This window comes from Microcaecilia unicolor, chromosome 7, assembly GCF_901765095.1.
Source record: "Microcaecilia unicolor chromosome 7, aMicUni1.1, whole genome shotgun sequence".
Lineage (NCBI taxonomy): Eukaryota > Metazoa > Chordata > Amphibia > Gymnophiona > Siphonopidae > Microcaecilia > Microcaecilia unicolor.
In genome coordinates this window covers 185,072,996-185,094,973 of record NC_044037.1, presented here as the reverse complement: position 1 = coordinate 185,094,973, position 21,978 = coordinate 185,072,996, and the positions used below count along the sequence as shown (strand labels likewise).

At 50.9% G+C, this 21,978-nt stretch overlaps 1 protein-coding gene across 5 annotated transcripts in view; it reads left to right on the top strand.

Annotated features, from left to right (window-relative positions):
* KANSL1L (KAT8 regulatory NSL complex subunit 1 like) overlaps positions 1–21,978 on the top strand; it is a 363,383-nt gene that overhangs the window by 329,239 nt on the left and 12,166 nt on the right. For 4 of the 5 annotated variants that reach the window (XM_030209770.1, XM_030209769.1, XM_030209772.1 and 1 more), the window contains exon 15: positions 13,615–13,920. The exons of the other annotated variant lie outside the window; for it this stretch is intronic. In XM_030209770.1, the coding sequence (XP_030065630.1) occupies positions 13,615–13,866 (252 nt within the window). In that variant the 3' untranslated portion in view covers positions 13,867–13,920. The remainder of the gene's footprint in view (positions 1–13,614; positions 13,921–21,978) is intronic. 5 annotated transcript variants of the gene reach the window in all.

The following is a 21,978-nucleotide window of genomic DNA, read 5'->3' as shown; positions in this document are numbered from 1 at the left end:
ACTGAATTGCAGAAAATTTTGGATCAAAACGCATCTGCTTTGAATGAATCTGCTGCTTTATAGCCTTTGGACAGTTATATCAACTACTTTAATAGCTACTGTGGCTTTAATATCGGATAAGCACTGGTTGATGAGGTTCTACTTTAGAAATATTCTTATCTTCAATCCCCAAAACAACTTTTTTCTATTTGTAGACATCTCTAAAGCAGTGTTTCCCAAGTCAGTCTGGCGTAACCCCTTGACTGTCAAGTTTTCAGGTTATCCACAATGAATATGCATGAGATTGATTTCCATATACTGCCTCCACTGTATGCAAATCTCTATCAAGCATATTCATTGTGAATGTCTTGAAATCCTGACTAGCAAGAGGGGTACTCCAGGACCAGCTTGGGAAACACTGCTCTAGAGAATACAGAGGTGTCAGAGACAAGTTTTGCTTTTGAAACCAAGGGTTACTTAGATTGGGGTTACTTTTTTTTTTTTAATAAGATATCCCTGCAAGTGTGTTATCAGACACCAATTCCTTAAATGTTTTCTTCGATCCTTCACACCTTACTACCTTCCTGGTAACTAAACACTGATCTCTGGAGCCTTTTTTGGTTCTCCAGTTATTAGTTCTTCTTAGTTGTTCATTGAAGTCAGTTTCAACACGTCAGACTACCATATTGACGTTTTTCTTTGTTTGATATATTCTCCCCTATTTAGTCTTGGATTCACCATTTGTGGACTTGAGTGATGTATTTCCTTTTTCTCCGAGGACAAGCAGGCTGCTTGTTCTCACGACTGGGGTGACGTCCGCGTCAGCTCCCACCAACCGGAAGAAGCTTCACGGGCGGTCCGCACGCAGGGCACGCCCACCGCGCATGCGCGGCCGTCCTCCCGCCCGTGCGTGACTGTTCCCGCCAGTTCCTTTTTTTCCGCGCCTTCGCCGCTCTCTCTGTTTTCAGCCCCGGAAAAACCGCCGCGTTTACGCGAACTTCTTTATTTTATTTTATTTAGTTGCCGCGCGCTCCACTTTTCTTTCTTTTATAAAAAAAAAAAAAAAGGAGCACGCGCTCCCATTTTCCCTCGTCTCTAGCGGGGGCGTCGCGTTGCGGCCTAGTGGCCGCACGGTCGATTTCTTTTTTCGAGGTGTGATTACCGCCACCATCGACGACTTTAACTTCGCCGACGCGATTTTTCCGTCGATGTCCTCGAAGGTCCCGAGTGGATTTAAAAAGTGTGGTCGGTGCGGCCGGCCGATCTCGCAGACCAACACCCACGCTTGGTGCCTCGGGCCGGAGCACAATATCAAGTCGTGTTCTCTGTGTCTCGGTCTCCGGAAACAGACTCAGGTTGCGAGGCAAGTTCTTCGGGACTGTCTTTTTGGAACTTGCGCCGGCCCCTCGACGTCGACCTCGACGGCATCGGTATCGACGGCCGGTTCTTCGGTACCGTTATCGATGCCCGAGAAATCGGCACCGATGGCATTGACCCCAGGAGCACAGGTCCCGTCGGCCCGCCGGTCCTCCGGTGAAGGTAGGGGTGGGAGGCCGCGTGGGCAATCGGCCCCGGTCACTCCCTCGGCCCATGGCCCTCGGGACCGAACCCTGTCGGACCCGGTTCCTCATGACCGAGGGGGATCGACCTCCTCCTCCTCTGCTCCACCTGGCGCCGATGACGGGCATCGGAAAAAATCAAAAAAGCACCGTCATCGGTCACCCTCGATGCACCAGGGTTCCGGTGCCGGCAAGGAGTCGACGCCGAAGCGTCCTCGTCGAGAGGAGAGATCCCCTTCAGTTGTGGAGGTACCGCCGCGTCAGGGTCCCAGCACTTCGGTGCCGTCTCCTGGACCCGAGCAGCTTCTGGCACCGACACCTCTACCGGCCCCACCGTCTTTCCCAGCAGCGGGCCTGGACGAGTGCCTCCGAGCCATCCTTCCGGGGATCCTGGAAGGGCTGATGCGCCAGGCTGTGCCGGCGCTTGCGCCCTCGGCGCCGGCGAGCTCTAGCCCGGTGCCGAGGCCGTCGACACCGCCGCCGCTTGCGGCGCCGGTCTCGACCGCCACGCAGGTGGAGTCCCCGTCGACGTCGATAGAGGGAGCTTCGTCCCCGCCGGCGCGGGAGTCCACCGCTCGATGACACCGAGGCCTCGGTGCCTCGACGTCGAGCCGGGCCCGGTTAAGGACTCAGCTACATGAGCTTATGTCCGATACCGAAGAAGAGGCCTCGTGGGGGGAAGAGGAGGACCCCAGATATTTCTCCTCAGAGGAGTCTGCGGGCCTCCCCTCTGACCCCACGCCTTCACCGGAGAGGAAACTCTCACCCCCGGAGAGCCTCTCTTTTGCCTCTTTTGTCAGGGATATGTCTATCTGCATTCCCTTCCCCGTGGTCTCTGTGGATGAGCCGAGGGCTGAGATGCTCGAGGTCCTCGACTATCCATCACCACCTAGAGAGTCCTCCACGGTGCCGTTGCACAATGTCCTCAAAGAGACACTGCTTCGGAACTGGATGAGACTGCTGTCTAATCCCATCATCCCCAAGAAAGCGGAATCCCAGTACAGAATCCACTCTGACCCAGAGTTAATGCGGCCCCAATTGCCCCATGACTCGGCGGTCGTGGATTCTGCTCTCAAGAGGGCACGGAGTTCGAGGGATACCGCCTCGGCGCCCCCGGGGCGGGAGTCTCGCACTGGACTCATTTGGGAGGAAGGCCTATCAATCCTCCATGCTCGTGACCCGCATCCAGTCATACCAGCTCTATACGAGCATCCACATGCGGAACAATGTGAAGCAACTGGCGGACCTGGTCGATAAGCTCCCGCCGGAGCAGTCCAGGCCTTATCAGGAGGTGGTCAGGCAGCTGAAGGCGTGCAGAAAGTTCCTGTCCAGGGGTATCTATGACACCTGTGACGTGGCATCTCGTGCTGCGGCCCAAGGTATAGTGATGCGCAGGCTCTCATGGCTGCGTGCCTCTGACCTGGACAACCGCACCCAGCAGAGACTGACCGACGTCCCTTGCCAGGGGGATAATATTTTTGGTGAGAAGGTCGAGCAGCTGGTGGACCAACTGCATCAGCGGGAAACCGCCCTCGACAAGCTCTCCCACTGGGCGCCTTCAGCATCCACCTCAGCAGGTGGACGTTTTTCCCGGGCCCGGCAGGCTGCACCCTATTCTTTTGCAAAGCGTAGGTACACCCAGCCAGCCCGAAGGCCTCGTCAGGCACAGGGACAGCCCCAGCGCGCTCGTTCTCGTCAACAGCGTGCGCCCAAGCAGCCCCCTGCGCCTCCACAGCAAAAGCCGGGGACGGGCTTTTGACTGGATCCACGGGAACATAGCCGCCCTCAAAGTGTCCGTACCGGATGATCTGCCGGTCGGGGGGAGGTTAAAATTTTTTCACCAAAGGTGGCCTCTCATAACCTCCGACCAGTGGGTTCTCCAAATAGTGCGGTGCGGATACGCCCTGAATTTGGCCTCCCTGCCACCAAATTGTCCTCCGGGAGCTCAATCCTTCAGCTCCCATCACAAGCAGGTACTTGCAGAGGAACTCTCCGCCCTTCTCAGCGCCAATGCGGTCGAGCCCGTACCACCCGGGCAGGAAGGGCAGGGATTCTATTCCAGGTACTTCCTTGTGGAAAAGAAAACAGGGGGGATGCGTCCCATCCTAGACCTGAGAGGCCTGAACAAATTCCTGGTCAAAGAAAAGTTCAGGATGCTTTCCTTGGGCACCCTTCTGCCAATGATTCAGAAAAACGATTGGCTATGTTCCCTGGATTTAAAGGACGCATACACTCACATCCCGATACTGCCAGCTCACAGACAGTATCTCAGATTCCGCCTGGGCGCACGGCACTTTCAGTATTGTGTGCTGCCCTTTGGGCTCGCCTCTGCCCCACGAGTGTTTACAAAGTGCCTCGTGGTGGTGGCGGCGTATCTACGCAAGCTGGGAGTGCACGTGTTCCCATATCTCGACGATTGGCTGGTCAAGAACACCTCGGAGGCAGGAGCCCTCCGGTCCATGCAGTGCACTACTCAACTCCTGGAGCTGCTTGGGTTTGTGATAAATTACCCAAAGTCCCATCTCCAGCCAACCCAGTCTCTGGAATTCATAGGAGCTCTGCTGAATACCCAGACGGCTCAGGCCTTCCTTCCCGAAGCGAGGGCCAACAACCTCCTGTCCCTGGCTTCGCAGACCAGAGCGTCTCAGCAGGTTACAGCTCGGCAGATGTTGAGACTTCTGGGTCATATGGCCTCCACAGTTCATGTGACTCCCATGGCTCGTCTTCACATGAGATCTGCTCAATGGACCCTAGCTTCCCAGTGGTTCCAAGCCATCGGGAATCTAGAAGATGTCATCCGCCTCTCCACCAGTTGCCGCACTTCACTGCTCTGGTGGACCATTCGGACCAATTTGACCCTGGGACGTCCATTCCAAATTCCGCAGCCCACGAAAGTGCTGACGACGGATGCATCTCGCCTGGGGTGGGGAGCTCATGTCGATGGGCTCCACACCCAGGGTCTGTGGTCCCTCCAGGAAAAGGATCTGCAGATCAACCTCCTGGAGCTCCGAGCGATCTGGAACGCACTGAAGGCTTTCAGAGATCGGCTGTCCTGCCAAATTATCCAAATTCGGACAGACAATCAGGTTGCAATGTATTACACCAACAAGCAGGGGGGCATCGGATCTCGCCCCCTGTGTCAGGAAGCCGCCGGGATGTGGCGTTGGGCCTGCCGGTTCGGCATGCTTCTCCAAGCCACATACCTGGCAGGTGTAAACAACAGTCTGGCCGACAGACTGAGCAGAGTCATGCAACCGCACGAGTGGTCGCTTCATTCCAGAGTGGTACGCAAGATCTTCCGAGAGTGGGGCACCCCCTCGGTGGACCTTTTCGCCTCTCAGACCAACCACAAGCTGCCTCTGTTCTGTTCCAGACTACAGGCACACGGCAGGCTAGCGTCGGATGCCTTTCTCCTCCATTGGGGAATCGGCCTCCTGTATGCTTATCCTCCCATACCTTTGGTGGGGAAGACCTTACTGAAGCTCAAGCAAGACCACGGCACCATGATTCTGATAGCGCCCTTTTGGCCCCGTCAGATCTGGTTCCCCCTTCTTCTGGAGTTGTCCTCAGAAGAACCGTGGAGATTGGAGTGTTTTCCGACTCTCATTTCGCAGAACGACGGAGCGTTGCTGCACCCCAACCTTCAGTCCCTGGCTCTCACGGCCTGGATGTTGAGGGCGTAGACTTCGCTGCGTTGGGTCTGTCTGAGGGTGTCTCCCGTGTCTTGCTTGCCTCTAGGAAGGATTCCACTAAAAAGAGTTACTTTTTCAAGTGGAGGAGGTTTGTCGTTTGGTGTGAGAGCAAGGCCCTAGAACCCTCGTTCTTGCCCTGCACAGAACCTGCTTGAATACCTTCTGCACTTGTCAGAGTCTGGCCTCAAGACCAACTCAGTAAGGAATCACCTTAGTGCGATTAGTGCTTACCATTATCGTGTGGAAGGTAAAGCCATCTCTGGAGAGCCTTTAGTCGTTCGATTCATGAGAGGCTTGCTTTTGTCAAAGCCCCCTATCAAGCCTCCTACAGTGTCATGGGATCTCAACGTCGTCCTCACCCAGCTGATGAAACCTCCTTTTGAGCCACTGAATACCTGCCATCTGAAGTACTTGACCTGGAAGGTCATTTTCTTGGTGGCAGTTACTTCAGCTCGTAGGGTCAGTGAGCTTCAAGCCCTGGTAGCTCATGCTCCATATACCAAATTTCATCACAACAGAGTAGTGCTCCGCACCCACCCAAAGTTCCTGCCGAAGGTGGTGTCGGAGTTCCATCTTAACCAGTCAATTGTCTTGCCAACATTCTTTCCCAGGCCGCATACCCGCCCTGCTGAACGTCAGTTGCACACATTGGACTGCAAGAGAGCATTGGCCTTATATTTGGAGCGGACACAGCCCCACAGACAAGTCCGCCCAATTGTTTGTTTCTTTCGACCCTAACAGGCTAGGGGTCGCTGTCGGGAAACGCACCATCTCCAATTGGCTAGCAGATTGCATTTCCTTCACTTACGCCCAGGCTGGGCTGGCTCTTGAGGGTCATGTCACAGCTCATAGTGTTAGAGCCATGGCAGCGTCAGTGGCCCACTTGAAGTCAGCCACTATTGAAGAGATTTGCAAGGCTGCGACGTGGTCATCTGTCCACACATTCACATCACATTACTGCCTCCAGCAGGATACCCGACGCGACAGTCGGTTCGGGCAGTCGGTGCTGCAGAATCTGTTTGGGGTTTAGAATCCAACTCCACCCTCCAGGACCCGAATTTATTCTGGTCAGGCTGCACTCTCAGTTAGTTGTTCTTCGTATGTCAATTTCTGTTATACCCTCGCCGTTGCGAGGTTCCATTGACCTGGGTTCTTGTTTGAGTGAGCCTGAGAGCTAGGGATACCCCAGTCGTGAGAACAAGCAGCCTGCTTGTCCTCGGAGAAAGTGAATGATACATACCTGTAGCAGGTGTTCTCCGAGGACAGCAGGCTGATTGTTCTCACCTACCCTCCCTCCTCCCCTTTGGAGTTGCGTTTCATCTTTTTGCTTGTCATTCAACTGGCGGGAACGGTCACGCACGAGCGGGAGGACGGCCGCGCATGCGCGGTGGGCGTGCCCTGCGTGCGGACCGCCCGTGAAGCTTCTTCCGGTTGGTGGGGGCTGACGCGGACGTCACCCCAGTCGTGAGAACAATCAGCCTGCTGTCCTCGGAGAACACCTGCTACAGGTATGTATCATTCACTATATTGTCTTATTGCATGCTTCAAACTAATAAAAAAAAAAAGCTGCACACTTCAAACAATTAAAAAAAGCAGTGTAAATTTACTGTAAAACTGATATTTTCCATTCACTGAATTAAGAATAAAATTCTTCTTTCTACCTTTGTTGTCTGGTTGTTTTGGTTTTTTTTCCAGTCATGTTTGTCCCAGTCTCCAGTTTCTGCTTTTCTTAACTTACTTTACAAGATCTCCAGTCCATCTCCTACTTTTTCTCTCCCTAACTGCCTTCTTCACTTCTTCTCCTAAATCCATCTTTAACTTTGATCTTTTCCCTTTTACTTTCCTTCATTTATTTTTCTCTCTCTCAATCTGCTCAGACTTCATTTGTAGTATTCAATTTCCTTTTTTTAACCACATCTACCTACAGCTTTTCATGTCCCTCACCCCAATCATCCCATTCTTCATCCGGTTTTTCCTGTTTTTTGCTAACATTCCCCTCTTCCAGAACCTTCTTTCTATTTCCTCCCTTCTATACAGCACCCTCTCTATTTTCACTCCTCTGATCAGTATATTCTCTCTCACCCTCTTCTGTCCAGCATATCAAAAGCACATAAGCACCGCCATACTGGGAAAAGACCAAGGGTCCATCAAGCCCAGCATCCTGTCTCCGACAGTGGCCAATCCAGGCTTTAAGAACCCGGCAAAACCCATTAAAATTTTTTTTAAAATAATGTTCAATGGACTTTTCCCTCAGGAATCTGGCCAAACCCCCTTTAAACTCCGTAAGGCCAGCTGCTGTCACTACATTTTCCGACAACGAGTTCCAGAGTCCAACTGCACGCTGAGTAAAGAAAAACTTTCTCCTATTTGTTTTAAATCTACCATATTCTAGCTCTATCTTGTGTCCCCTGGTTCTATTGTTGTTTGAAAGTGTAAACAAACGCTTCACATCTGTCCGCTTTACTCCGCTCATTATCTTGTAGACTTCTATCATATCACCCCTCAGCCACCTTTTCTCCAAGCTGAAGAGCCCTAACCTTCTCAGCTTTTCCTCATAGGGAAGTCGTTCCATCCCTTTTATCATTTTCATCACCCTTCTCTGCACCTTCTCCAATTCCTTTATATCTTTTTTTGAGATGCGGCGACCAGAATTGGACACAATATTCGAGGTGCGGTCACACCATGGAGCGATACAAAGGCATTATAACATCCTCGTGTTTGTTTTCCATCCCTTTCCTAATAATACCCAACATTCTGTGCGCTTTCTTAGCCGCCGCAGCACACTGAGAAGAAGTTTTTAATGTCTTATCAAAATGACTCCCAGATCCCTTTCTAGATCTGTGACTCCTAACGCGGAACCTTGCATGACATAGCCGAAATTTGGGTTCCTGTTGCCCACATGCATCACTTTGCACTCATCAACATTGAAATTCATCTGCCAATTGGATGCCCAATCCCCCAGTCTCGCGATGTCCTCCTGTAATCTTTCACACTCCTCCTGCGACTTGACAACCCTGAATAATTTTGTGTCATCTGTGAATTTAATTACCTCACTAGTTACTCCCAACTCTTGGTCATTTATAAATATGTTAAAAAGCAGCAGTCCCAGCACAGACCCCTGCGGGACCCCACTAACTACCCTTCTCCATTGAGAATACTGACCATTCAATCCTACTCTCTGCTTCCTATCTTTCAACCAGTTCTTAATCCATAGTAATATCCTACCTCCAATCCCATGACTCTCCAGTTTCCTCTGGAGTCTTTCATGAGGCACTTTGTCAAACGCTCTTTGAAAATCCAGATACACAATATCCACCAGCTCCTCATTGTCCACATGTTTGTTCACCCCCTCAAAAAAATGCAGTAGATTGGTGAGGCAAGACTTCCCTTCATTAAATCCGTGCTGACTCGGTCTCATCAGCCCATGTTTTTGTATGTGCTCTGTAATTTTATTCTTAATAATAGCCTTTACCATTTTGCCCGGTACCGACATCAGACTCACCGGTCTATAATTTCCCAGATCTCCTCTGGAACCTTTTTAAAAATCGGCGTAACATTGACTACCCTCCAGTCTTCCGGTACCACACTTGATTTTAGGGATAGATTGCATATTACTAACAGTAGCTCTACAAGTTCATTTTTCAGTTCTATTAATACTCTGGGATGAATACCATCTGGTTCTGGTGATTTACTACTCTTCAGTTTGTAGAACTGACCCATTACATCCTCCAAGTTTACAGAGAATTCGTTTAGTTTCTCTGACTCGCCTGCTTCAAATACCCTTTCCGGCACCGGTGTCCCACCCAAATCCTCCTCGGTGAAGAACGAAGCAAAGAATTCATTTAATTTCTCCGCTACGGCTTTGTCTTCCCTGATCACCCCTTTAACATCATTTTCGTCCAACGGCCCAATTGATTCTTTAGCCGGCTTCCTGCTTTTAATGTATTAAAAAAAGTTTTTACTATGTGTATTCATTTCTAACGCTAACTTTTTTCAAAGTACTTTTTTACCCTCCTTATCTCCGCTTTACATTTGGCTTGGCATTCCTTTTGTTTTATCTTGTTATTTTCAGTTGGTTTTCTTCTCCATTTTCTGAAGGATAGTTTTTTGGCTCTAATGGTTACTGTTTAGCCATGCCGGCTGAAGTTTGGTCTTTTTTCCTCTTTTTTCTAATACGTGGAATATATTTCTCCTGTACCTCTAGGATGGTGTTTTTTAACAGCATCCACGCCTGATGCACGTTTTTTACCCTGTGAGCTGCTCTTTTCAGTCTTTTTTCCACCGTTTTTCTCATTTTATCATAATCACCTTTTCTAAAGTTAAATGCTAGTGTATTTGATTTCCTAAGTTCACTTTCTTCAATGCCAATATCAAAACTGATCATATTATGATCACTGTTATCAAGTGGCCCTCACACCGTTACCCCCCCCCCCCCCCCCCCCCCCGTACTAGATCATGAGCTCCACTAAGGACTAAGTCTAGTATTTTTCCTTCTCTTGTTGGCTCCTGAACCAGCTGTTACATGAAGCTGTCCTTGATTTCATCAAGAAATTTTATCTCCCTGGCGTGTACCGATGTTACATTAACCCAGTCTATATCCGGATAATTGAAATCACCCATTATTATTACATTGCCCATTTTATTTGCTTCCCTAATTTCCTTTGACATTGCTGCGTCCATCTGCTCGTCCTGGCCAGGCGGACGGTAGTATACTCCTATTACCATTTTATTTCCCTTTTCACGTGGAATTTCGATCCACAAAGATTCCAATAGTGGTTTTGTATCCTGCAATATTTGCAGCCTATCTGAGTCAAGGTTCTCATTAATATACAGTACTACCCCTCCTCCAATCCTATCTACCCTATCACTACGATATAATTTGTAGCCCGGTTTGACTGTGTCCCACTGGTTATCTTCCTTCCACCAGGTCTCAGATATGCCTATAAAATCCAATTTTTCATTGTGTGCAATGTATTCCAGCTCTCTCATCTTATGTCTCAGGCTCCTTGCATTTGTGTGTAGACATTTCAGTGCATGCTTGTTGCTCAGTTTTATATCACGTTTAATACATGGCTTTATTAATATGTTATCTTCTGCCTGGTTGTTATAAGGTCATCTGATCCACTATGGTCTCTTTGACATCCTTCCCTTACTTCAATTCAGCAACTCTGCCTGTCACCATACTCCCTCTCATATCCAGCATCCCTCTATGTCCCCTTCCCTTCCATGTCAACTTCTCCATTATATTCTTACTCCTCCCATGTCTAGCATCCCCCTTCATTTTCTTACCTCCCCATTGCCAGCATCTCCCATCTTCCCTCTCACCCTATGTCCAGCATCCTCCAATATCCCTTTTTCTTCCCATCAGTGCGCAGCCTCTTCATGTGAGACTTCATTGGCTTCCCATTAAGGACTGTATTGATTTCAAGATCTGTGCCTTAACTCATAAGATCATTTACGGTGAAGCACCAGTTTACATGCAGGAATCTAAAATACAAGACTTTCTACGCTTCTTCCTTTTCGTTCATCAGCCCGCGAACCTGGAATGCTTTGCCGAGACTCCTGAAAGAGACACCGGGTCATCAAAATTTTTAAAAAAATTACTAAAAACTTATTTGTTTAGTAAAGCCTACCCCGAAGTCAACAATGCTGTTTAACCCCCATTTTTCCCCCATTTTGTTAGTTTACCCACATTTTACCCTCTGTCAGCTTCCCTCTTGTTGCTCCTGTATTCCCATCTGTATTCTCTTATTTTAGCTACTCTGTACTTAAATTTGTAAACTTTTTTACTGGAACAATTTTATCCTGTTTTATTATGTAATTTTCTAGTAACTTTGTTAGCCACATTGAGCCCGCATAAGCTGGGAAAATGTGGGATACAAGTGAACCAAATAAATAAATAAATCATTGACCCTTTGTGTCCCTATCCCCTCTCTGTCTAGCATTTTCCCTTTGTTTGTGTCTCTTTCTCTATGCTCCCTCAATGACCAGCATCTCTTTTCTCTGTCTCCCTGACACTCTCCTTTCGCTTCCCTTCCTCCTACATCTCCTACTGGGGCCAAAATATCTCCCTCTCAATTCCTACCATCCCTTCACAGTCCAGTGTCTCTCCCCCTTTCCCTAAGTCCAGTCTCCCTTCTTCCCTCCTGCCAGCTAATCCACATCTAACAATCCCTTCTCTCTCCCCCCCCAATCCAGCACCTCTTCCTCTCTGTCCATCATCCCCCCCCCCCCAAAAAAAAAAAAAAAATATCCAGCAGAGCAGGACTTGCACCTCTCTCCCTCCATCCTGTAGATCCTCCATCTCTCCCCTTTCCTCCTGCCCTCCCTTCACCCCCACCCGTATGGTTCCATCACCTCTCTCCTCCCAAAGGTCCAGCAGAATAGTACCTCCATCTTTCTCCTTTTCTCACTCCCCCCCCCCCCCCCCCCCCCCCCCCAACGGTTCCAGTGTCTCTCCCTTTCCCTTCCTCCTCATAGTCCAATTATCCCTCGCACTTGAGCCTCCTCTGGTACAACTTCCTGTTCCGCATAAGCGGGATGTGTGGCAGGGAAGGCCAAGGCAAACTGTTGTAATCGCTGCAGTGCCACTACCAACAGCGATGAAGGGAATTGGAGAGATGAGATACAAGATGTCAGCGGGGAGGGGGAAAGGGAAAACGCTAGAAAGAAGCAGCCTCAAGTCTCAGCGCCAGCCCGCTACCAAGAGTTTAGCACCACAGAGACTCTTGGTGGTGGCTGTCCAACCGAGGGGAGGGAGGAGCTGGGTACAGGCACATAGTACTGATTACAAACCAGTGTGTGCAAAGGCGCAGCACAAGATGTGCAGGCACCACCAAGGGGATGAGTAATGCACAGCCCAGCCAGGGATCCGGTCCGGAGGCAGGCAGGGCACCTGACTGGGGGGGAGGGAGGGGCCTTAGTCAAGATTGGGGGGGCCTGGGCATCCAGTGCCCCCCCATAGCTATGCCCCTGGTTTGAGCCAACCAAACAAAAACAGATATTCAGTGCTGGTCACCAGAAACTGCCTGGTATTGAATATCTGGGGTTAGCGCTGATCACGGCACTTAGGCAGGCTGCCTCCCGTGGGATGAATATCGGCCTCATTGTTTTTATTATAGGGTTGTGGAGTTGGTACACCAAACATTTTTACTCTTACTCCTCTATTTTTCTACTGTCGACTCCAACCCCTACTATTCGTAGTAAATCCAAGAGAAATTTGATTATCATATATACTCAAATATAAACCGAGACATTTTGCCATTTTTAGGGGAAAAATGTTATCCTCTCTTCCTTCCCTCCCTACGCCGTGACATACAGCATTCCTGATGTTCCCTCCCTTTCCTGAGGTGTCCTGCTGCTGCCAGCTGTGCCCCCTGTCTCCCCCCCTTCCCCCAAACTGGAAATTTCCTCTCTCCGTCTCTCTCTCTCTCAACTAAAGAACACACCCAGACCCAGCGTAGGCCCCCCTCCTTGGGCCTACTTTAAAGCCCTGGTGGTCCAGTAGTGAGCTGGGGAAAGAGCGATCCTTCTATTCTCCTGCCCATGCAGTCTCCATACCAAAAAAAAGCTCCTGCAGTAATCTCGCAAGACTGCTGTGAGTTTTTACTTATTTATTCAAAACTTGCTATACTGCTTAAACTAACAGGTAGGGCTAAGCGATTTACAAAGTAAAAACATAGAGAAAAGGAATTCCAGTTATCATAGGAAAGGTCAGAGAGTAGACAAAAAGAAGAATGACACATTCCACATACAAATGGTCCCAGGTAGTGCAGCAACATCAACCCAGCCCAGCTCAAGGCCCAAAGGCAGCCGTTTTCATTATGGATACTGCATGAGCAGGAGTGTAGGAAGATCGCTCCTGCCCCAGCTCACCACTGGACCACCCAGGTTGTAAGGAAGGGGGGTGTTCTCTGTACAATGGAGGGAGTGAGTAAGTGTGAGTTTCCAGTTTGGGGGGGAGGCTGGGGGGCAGAGCTGGGAATGGTGGATGCTACAGGAACAATAGTGCCTATTATCAGGTGGGGAGGAGAGGACAAAAGTGCCAGTCATCAGGTGCGGACTTATTAAAAACGGAGATCCCCTTTTTTTGGCCCAAAAATCTTGTTTATATTCAAATATATACAGTAATTACAGAAACGTAAGATATTTCTTTATGTACAAAATTAGTACTGATAGACTACAAAGTATATTTATTTGAAATTATATATAAAATGATAAATTTACCACATAGTGTAAGTATTTGTTTTGAAGCTGCAGTCAAGTCGGTACATTTTTTTTTTTCTGACATGATGTGAATTTTCTTTTTGATAGCAGAATACATCTGAATTGACCAAGTTGATAAATGTGTTAATTTTAACTTATTTAATCTTTTTTTCTCAAAGTTTTCACCTTGGGAACAGCGAATTTTCCCACTTCTAGATGAAGCAGCTGTAGCTTTACAGTGTCAAGACGATATGCCACTGCCTGAGACAGCAAGATCAAGCAGCTCTTTCTATGGCGATAGTTTCCTTACCCCTGGCAATATAACCAACATCAACTCGCCTCTAAAGATAAAACTATCAGAAAAAGAGCAGGCAGCATACCACCACATCAGCCCAACTACCCATGGTCGCACCACAAAGAAGTGCAGGTGACAGAACTTGATGTGGGTCATACTGGAAGCTTATATATCAGGAGAAAAGTTCAAGGTAAACCAGATGATATTTATACTAAGGAGGAGTCTCCATGGCAGGGTTTTACTACTTTTCTGCAGATACATAGTGGTCATGCACAGGGCCGGTCTTAGCAATTGCAGGGCCCTGTGCAGGCTAGTTTGCTGGGGCCCCCGGGCCCTGCCCCTTATTTCAAATAAAGACAAATCAAGCAAAATTTGTACAGAAAAACTAATTCAAATAAGCACAATGCTATCATAGGAAACCTTTGAGTTTAAAAAGCAAAACCATGTGCATGTAAGGACGGGATAAATGAATTAAAACAAATGCCCTTAATATGTAATACTTGGTAGCAATAATGAAACAGTGATTGAATATTCACATATCAAGCAGCCTGAGCCAACAAATTTATTTTCCATTGAACATAATTAACGTATGAACTTGGCGGCTAATGGTATGCTGAACTGGACAATGTTGGTACATTTAGACTGACTCTGGACAGTTCTGCACGAAGGAAACCCTTCCCTCATTATTTAATACCTTCCAGGGGTGGACTGACCATTCAGTCAATCGGGCAGTGCCCAGAGGCTCAGTCCGGATGCCCGCTGCACACTACAGCCTTCCCTGGTCCTACCTTTAAAAGTGTGCCACTGGTGATCTAGTGGCATCTGCGGGGGAGAGAGGAAGAATATGTTCTTTTCTGCCCATTGTGCTACTGCTGTTCCCCCTGCCGGCACCGCTGTACTTTCAAAATGGCGACCAGACTCCCTGTGGAAGTCTAGCGAGGCTATTGATACATGCGAGACTACCGCGGGAAGTCTCGGCCACCAGTTTGAAAACACAGTGGTGTCAGGCATGAGAATGGGCAGGAGAGAACATGCTCTCTCCTCCCCCCCCCCCCCCCCCGCAGAGACCACTAAACCACCAGTGCCCTCCAGGTAGGACCAGGGTAGCAGTGGTAGGGAGTGCAGCAGCGCGGTGGTAGGGGTTGTCAGGCAGGGGGCCCAGATCACCCTCAGTGCCTGGGGGCCCAGACCACACTTAGTCCACCCCGATACCATCTATGTGAAATGGTACTAATAATAAAAAAAAAAGGCCAGTGTATACCACTGCATTCCACAAAGCAAAAGGAGCAAGTTACCACATGCCATTTTTTTCTTTTGATGTAGGCACAGGAAAAAAAGATGTTAAATGCTCCCCGGTCTCAACCTAAACTGTAGTAAGTCTGATTGTTAAGCACCTGATACCCTTTACTAGAGTGAGTCCCTATAACCAGCCCCTCCAAAAGACACAATTATTACGTTTTAGAACTAATTAGGTGAAACCAATACTCTGTGTACATCCGTATGCTACAAAAGCCAGCGTCTTTGAAAATATAAGTGAGGTTCAATGAAAATGCTACCAACAATAAAGAACGACAACGTGGATAGAGCAGCTCATAGATTTGCTTACTTTGTTTGGGTAAGGGGATGAGGGGTGTGCGGAGGAGAGGGAAAGGGAGACCAACTTCATGGGCTTCAGCAGCCGTCTCAATCTAACCACCTTCAGCTATCTCCTACCCGCTCCCTTAGTTCTGGCTCGCAGCACTGTTGCCTTTGGTGGCCCCAGAAGCTTTCCCTCTTGCAGTGTCCCACCTATGCAGGACAGGAAATTGGAGCAGAGAGAAAGCTTCAAGGCCGGATTGAAGAAGGCAGCGCTGCAGGGAGCCAAAAGGGAGTAGGAGAGAGCTGACCAAGGTGGTTAGATTTTTTTGTTGTTGTTACATTTGTACCCCGCGCTTTCCCACTCATGGCAGGCTCAATGTGGCTTACATGGGGCAATGGAGGGTTAAGTGACTTGCCCAGAGTCACAAGGAGCTGCCTGTGTCTGAAGTGGGAATCAAACTCAGTTTCTCAGTTCCCCAGGACCAAACTCCACCACCCTAACCACTAGGCCACTCCTCCACTCAGGTATAGATTGAGAACAGGAGATGGCAATGATGGCTGAAGCAGGGAGTGGGAGGGAGATGCTAAGGTCGCCACGGGGCCCCTGAGAGCGCAAGGCCCTGTGCAACCACTCCTGCCTAAGACTGGCCCTGGTCATGCAGTTTCAAAAGAAGTGCAACAAGGCATCAGATTGCTTATATGTGAATTGGTTTGCATTATATAGAGAGGAGTGTTAAAATCATTTCAGTGGCAAGCTGCATTAGAAAAATGTATACCTGAAGTGGGCCAGCCTCGGGAAGCAGAGTGTTGGGTTCCCTGAAATGTTGCAACCAACTTGAGAAAATGGGGAGAGTCACCTTTATCATTTGTCTACAAATATAAATTCTCCGAGGACAAGCAGGCTGCTTGTTCTCACTGATGGGTGACGTCCACGGCAGCCCCTCCAATCGGAAACTTCACTAGCAAAGTCCTTTGCTAGTCCTCGCGCGCCCGCGCGCACCGCGCATGCGCGGCCGTCTTCCCGCCCGAAACCGGCTCGAGCCGGCCAGTCTTCTTTTGTCCGCACTCGGTACGGTCGTTTTTTCGCCGTGTCGAGCCCCGGAGAGTCGACCTCGCGCGTCCAAAGTTTTTTTGAGCGTGTTTTTTCTTCGGAAAAGCTTTCTTCTACTGCGGGAAGTGCTCCGGAAACCCTTCCCGGGTTTCGTGTCAATCCTCCCCGTACTTCCAGCTTTTTGTCCCGATAAGTTTTCTTTCGTCGTCGGGGTAGGCCTCTTTCGGCCTCGGTCGAGATTTTTCTCCCTCTAAATTTTTGGTGCTTCAATTTTCGCCATTTCGGCTTTTGACTTCGCCGGCGTGATTTTTCCGCCCATGACATCGAAGCCTTCCAGCGGCTTCAAGAAGTGCACCCAGTGCGCCCGGGTTATCTCGCTCACTGATCGACACTCGTCGTGTCTTCAGTGTCTGGGGGCTGAGCACCGCCCTCAGAACTGCAGTCTGTGTTCCCTGCTTCAAAGGCGGACTCAGGTAGCGAGACTAGCCCAGTGGAACGTGTTGTTCTCGGGCTCTTCGTCAGCATCGGCACCGGGATCTTCGAGTGCATCGACGTCGTCAGCGTCCAGACCATCTTCCTCGGCCGCCCTTGCATCGAGTGCATCGAGGCATCGGGCCTCTGCATCGGCGCCGAGACATCGGATAGCTGCATCGACGTCGGTGGTACCGGGACCTCGTCTCCTGATGTCGTCGGACGGTGGTGCATCGAGTGGAGTGCAGGTGAGGGCTGTCCATTCCCCTGCTGGTGGCGGTGAGCCCTCGGGTGGGTCTCCTCCTACCCTGAGGGCTCCTGCGGTACAGCCCCCCCGAGATCGACCCTCTTCGGTCTCGGCCCCGAGGAAGCGACGGATGGATTCTACGTCCTCCTCGTCGGTGCCGGGGAGCTCCGGTGACATGCTTCGGAAGAAATCGAAGAAGCATCGACACCGGTCTCCTCCCCGTGTCGGCACCGAGAGCTCTGGGTCGCCGAGGGCTTCGGCACCCAGCAGGCATCGGCACCGAGAGGACCGCTCACCCTCTGTTCAAGAGGTGTCGATGCGCTCCACTCTGGACAGCCCGGAACAGCCTCCTCGCCCGGAACAGGTTCTGACGTCGACGCCTGCATCGACCTCTCAGCCTTTTTCTGCAGCCACTCTGAACGAGAGCCTCCGGGCCGTTCTCCCAGAGATTCTGGGAGAGCTGTTGCGCCCTACCCCTCCGGTACCGGCGGTGCTTGCGCCTCCGGTACCGTCGAGCGTGGCGCCGTCTGGCCCATCACCCAGGTTGAGGTCCCCGACGTCGGTACCGCGTGCGGTGCCGACCGCGGCCACCTCCCAGGAGGGCTCCCCGACTACGTCGGCAGAGGGAGCTTCGCCGATGCGGGCGAGGGAGTCTTCCTCTCGACGCCCCCGTCGTGGACGTGGTTCCACTGAGTCGAGCAGGGCGAGGTTGCAGACACAGGTTCGGGAACTTGTGTCTGACACCGAGGGTGAGGCCTCGTGGGAGGAAGAGGAAGACCCCAGATATTTCTCTGACGAGGAGTCTGAGGGTCTTCCGTCTGATCCCACTCCCTCTCCTGAAAGGCAGCTGTCTCCTCCTGAGAGCCTGTCTTTCGCTTCCTTTGTCCGGGAGATGTCTACGGCCATCCCCTTCCCGGTGGTTGTGGAGGACGAGCCCAGGGCTGAAATGTTTGAGCTCCTGGACTATCCTTCTCCACCTAAGGAAGCGTCCACTGTTCCCTTGCACCATGTCCTAAAAAAGACATTGCTTGCGAACTGGACAAAACCCTTAACTAATCCCACATTCCCAAGAAGATCGAGTCCCAGTACCGGATCCATGGGGACCCAGAGCTGATGCGCACTCAGTTGCCTCATGACTCTGGAGTTGTGGATTTGGCCCTAAAGAAGGCTAAGAGTTCTAGGGAACATGCTTCGGCGCCCCCGGGCAAGGACGCTAGAACCTTAGACTCCTTTGGGAGGAAGGCCTACCATTCCTCTATGCTCGTGTCCAAGATCCAGTCTTACCAGCTCTACACGAGCATACACATGCGGAACAATGTGCGGCAGTTGGCGGGCTTGGTTGATGCTCTTCCCCCCAAGCAAGCCAAGCCTTTTCAGGAGGTGGTCAGGCAGCTGAAGGCGTGCAGAAAATTCCTGGCCAGAGGAGTTTATGACACTTTTGATGTTGCGTCCAGGGCCGCTGCTCAAGGTGTGGTGATGCGCAGGCTCTCATGGCTGCGTGCCGCCGACCTGGAGAATAGACTCCAGCAGCGGATTGCGGACTCGCCTTGCCGTGCGGACAATATTTTTGGCGAAAAAGTTGAACAGGTGGTAGAGTCTCTCCACCAGCGGGACACCGCATTCGACAAATTCGCCCGCCGGCAGCCTTCAGCCTCTACCTCTACAGGTAGACGATTTTTCGGGGGAAGGAAGACTGTTCCCTACTCTTCCGGCAAGCGTAGGTACAATCCTCCTTCCCGACAGCCTGCGGCCCAGGCTAAGCCCCAGCGCGCTCGCTCTCGTCAGCAGCGTGCGACTCAGCAAGGCCCCGCGGCTCCCCAGCAAAAGCAAGGGGCGAGCTTTTGACTGGCTCCAGCAGAGCATAGCCGACATCCAAGTGTCCGTGCCGGGCGACCTGCCAGTCGGAGGGAGGTTGAAAGTTTTTCACCAAAGGTGGCCTCTCATAACCTCCGATCAGTGGGTTCTGCAAATAGTCCGGCAGGGATACACCCTCAATTTGACATCAAAACCTCCAAATTGTCCACCGGGAGCTCAGTCTTACAGCTTCCAACACAAGAAGGTACTTGCAGAGGAACTCTCCGCCCTTCTCAGCGCCAATGCGGTCGAGCCCGTGCCATCCGGGCAAGAAGGGCTGGGATTCTATTCCAGGTACTTCCTTGTGGAAAAGAAAACAGGGGGGATGCGTCCCATCCTAGACCTAAGGGCCCTGAACAAATATCTCGAAAAAGAAAAGTTCAGGATGCTTTCCCTGGGCACCCTTCTCCCCATGATTCAGGAAAACGATTGGCTATGCTCTCTGGACTTGAAGGATGCCTACACACACATCCCGATACTGCCAGCTCACAGACAGTATCTGCGATTTCAGTTGGGCACACGCCACTTCCAGTACTGTGTGCTACCCTTTGGGCTCGCCTCTGCGCCCAGGGTGTTCACAAAGTGCCTAGCTGTGGTAGCAGCGGCACTTCGCAGGCTGGGGGTGCACGTGTTCCCATATCTCGACGATTGGCTGGTGAAGAACACATCCGAGGCAGGAGCCCTGCAGTCCATGCAGATGACTATTCGCCTACTGGAGCTACTGGGGTTTGTGATAAATTATCCAAAGTCCCACCTTCTCCCAGCGCAGAGACTCGAATTCATAGGAGCTCTGCTGGATTCTCGGACGGCTCGCGCCTATCTCCCAGAAACGAGAGCCAACAACTTGTTGTCCCTCGTCTCGCGGGTGCGAGCGTCCCAGCAGATCACAGCTCGGCAGATGTTGAGATTGCTGGGCCACATGGCCTCCACAGTTCATGTGACTCCCATGGCCCGCCTTCACATGAGATCTGCTCAATGGACCCTGGCCTCTCAGTGGTATCAGGCTGCAGGAGGTCTAGAGGACGTGATCCACCTGTCCACGAGTTTTCTCGACTCCCTGTATTGGTGGACGATTTGCTCCAATTTGACTCTGGGACGTCCCTTCCAAATTCCTCAGCCACAAAAAGTGCTGACCACGGATGCGTCCCTCCTGGGATGGGGAGCTCATGTCGATGGGCTCCACACCCAAGGAAGCTGGTCCCTCCAGGAACGCGATCTGCAGATCAATCTTCTGGAGTTACGAGCGATCTGGAACGCTCTGAAGGCTTTCAGAGATCGGCTGTCCCACCAAATTATCCAAATTCAGACAGACAACCAGGTTGCCATGTACTATGTCAACAAGCAGGGGGGCACCGGATCTCGCCCCCTGTGTCAGGAAGCCGTCAGCATGTGGCTCTGGGCTCGCCGTCAAGGCATGGTGCTCCAAGCCACATATCTGGCAGGCGTAAACAACAGTCTGGCCGACAGGTTGAGCAGGATTATGCAACCTCACGAGTGGTCGCTCAACTCCCGAGTGGTGCGCCAGGTCTTCCAAGCGTGGGGCACCCCCTTGGTAGATCTCTTCGCATCTCGAGTGAACCACAAAGTCCCTCAGTTCTGTTCCAGGCTTCAGGCCCACGGCAGACTGGCATCGGATGCCTTCCTCCTGGATTGGGGGGAGGGCCTGCTGTATGCTTATCCTCCCATCCCTCTGGTGGGGAAGACTTTGTTGAAACTCAAGCAAGACCGAGGCACCATGATTCTGATTGCTCCCTTTTGGCCGCGTCAGATCTGGTTCCCTCTTCTTCTGGAGTTGTCCTCCGAAGAACCGTGGAGATTGGAGTGTTTTCCGACCCTCATTACACAGGACGAAGGGGCGCTTCTGCATCCCAACCTCCAGTCGCTGGCTCTTACGGCCTGGATGTTGAGGGCGTAGACTTTGCCTCTTTGGGTCTGTCAGAGGGTGTCTCCCGCATCTTGCTTGCTTCCAGGAAAGATTCCACTAAGAGGAGTTACTTCTTCCATTGGAGGAGGTTTGCCGTCTGGTGTGACAGCAAGGCCTTAGATCCTCGCTCTTGTCCTACACAGACCCTGCTTGATTACCTTCTGCACTTGTCTGAGTCTGGTCTCAAGACCAACTCCGTAAGGGTTCACCTTAGTGCGATTAGTGCATACCATTACCGTGTGGAAGGTAAGCCGATCTCAGGACAGCCTTTAGTTGTTCGCTTCATGAGAGGTTTGCTTTTGTCAAAGCCCCCTGTCAAGCCTCCTACAGTGTCATGGGATCTCAATGTCGTTCTCACCCAGCTGATGAAACCTCCTTTTGAGCCACTGAATTCCTGCCATCCGAAGTACTTGACCTGGAAGGTCATTTTCTTGGTGGCAGTTACTTCGGCTCGTAGAGTCAGTGAGCTTCAGGCCCTGGTAGCCCAGGCCCCTTACACCAAATTCCATCACAACAGAGTAGTCCTCCGCACTCACCCTAAGTTTCTGCCAAAGGTCGTGTCGGAGTTCCATCTGAACCAGTCAATTGTCTTGCCAACATTCTTTCCCTGTCCTCATTCCTGCCCTGCTGAGCGTCAGCTGCACACATTGGACTGCAAGAGAGCATTGGCCTTCTATCTGGAGCGGACACAGCCCCACAGACAGTCCGCCCAATTGTTTGTTTCTTTTGATCCCAATAGGAGGGGAGTGGCTGTAGGAAAACGCACCATATCCAATTGGCTAGCAGATTGCATTTCCTTCACTTACGCCCAGGCGGGGCTGGCTCTTGAGGGTCATGTCACGGCTCATAATGTTCGAGCCATGGCTGCGTCGGTAGCCCACTTGAAGTCAGCCTCCATTGAAGAAATTTGCAAAGCTGCGACGTGCTCATCTGTCCACACATTCACATCTCATTACTGCCTGCAGCAGGATACCCGACGCGACAGTCGGTTCGGGCAGTCAGTTCTTCAGAACCTGTTTGGGCTTTAGGATCCAACTCCACCCCCCGAGGGCCCTGTTTGTTCTGTTCCAGGCTACACTCTCAGTTAGTTGGTAAATTTTTTAGGTCAATCTCAGTTATGTCC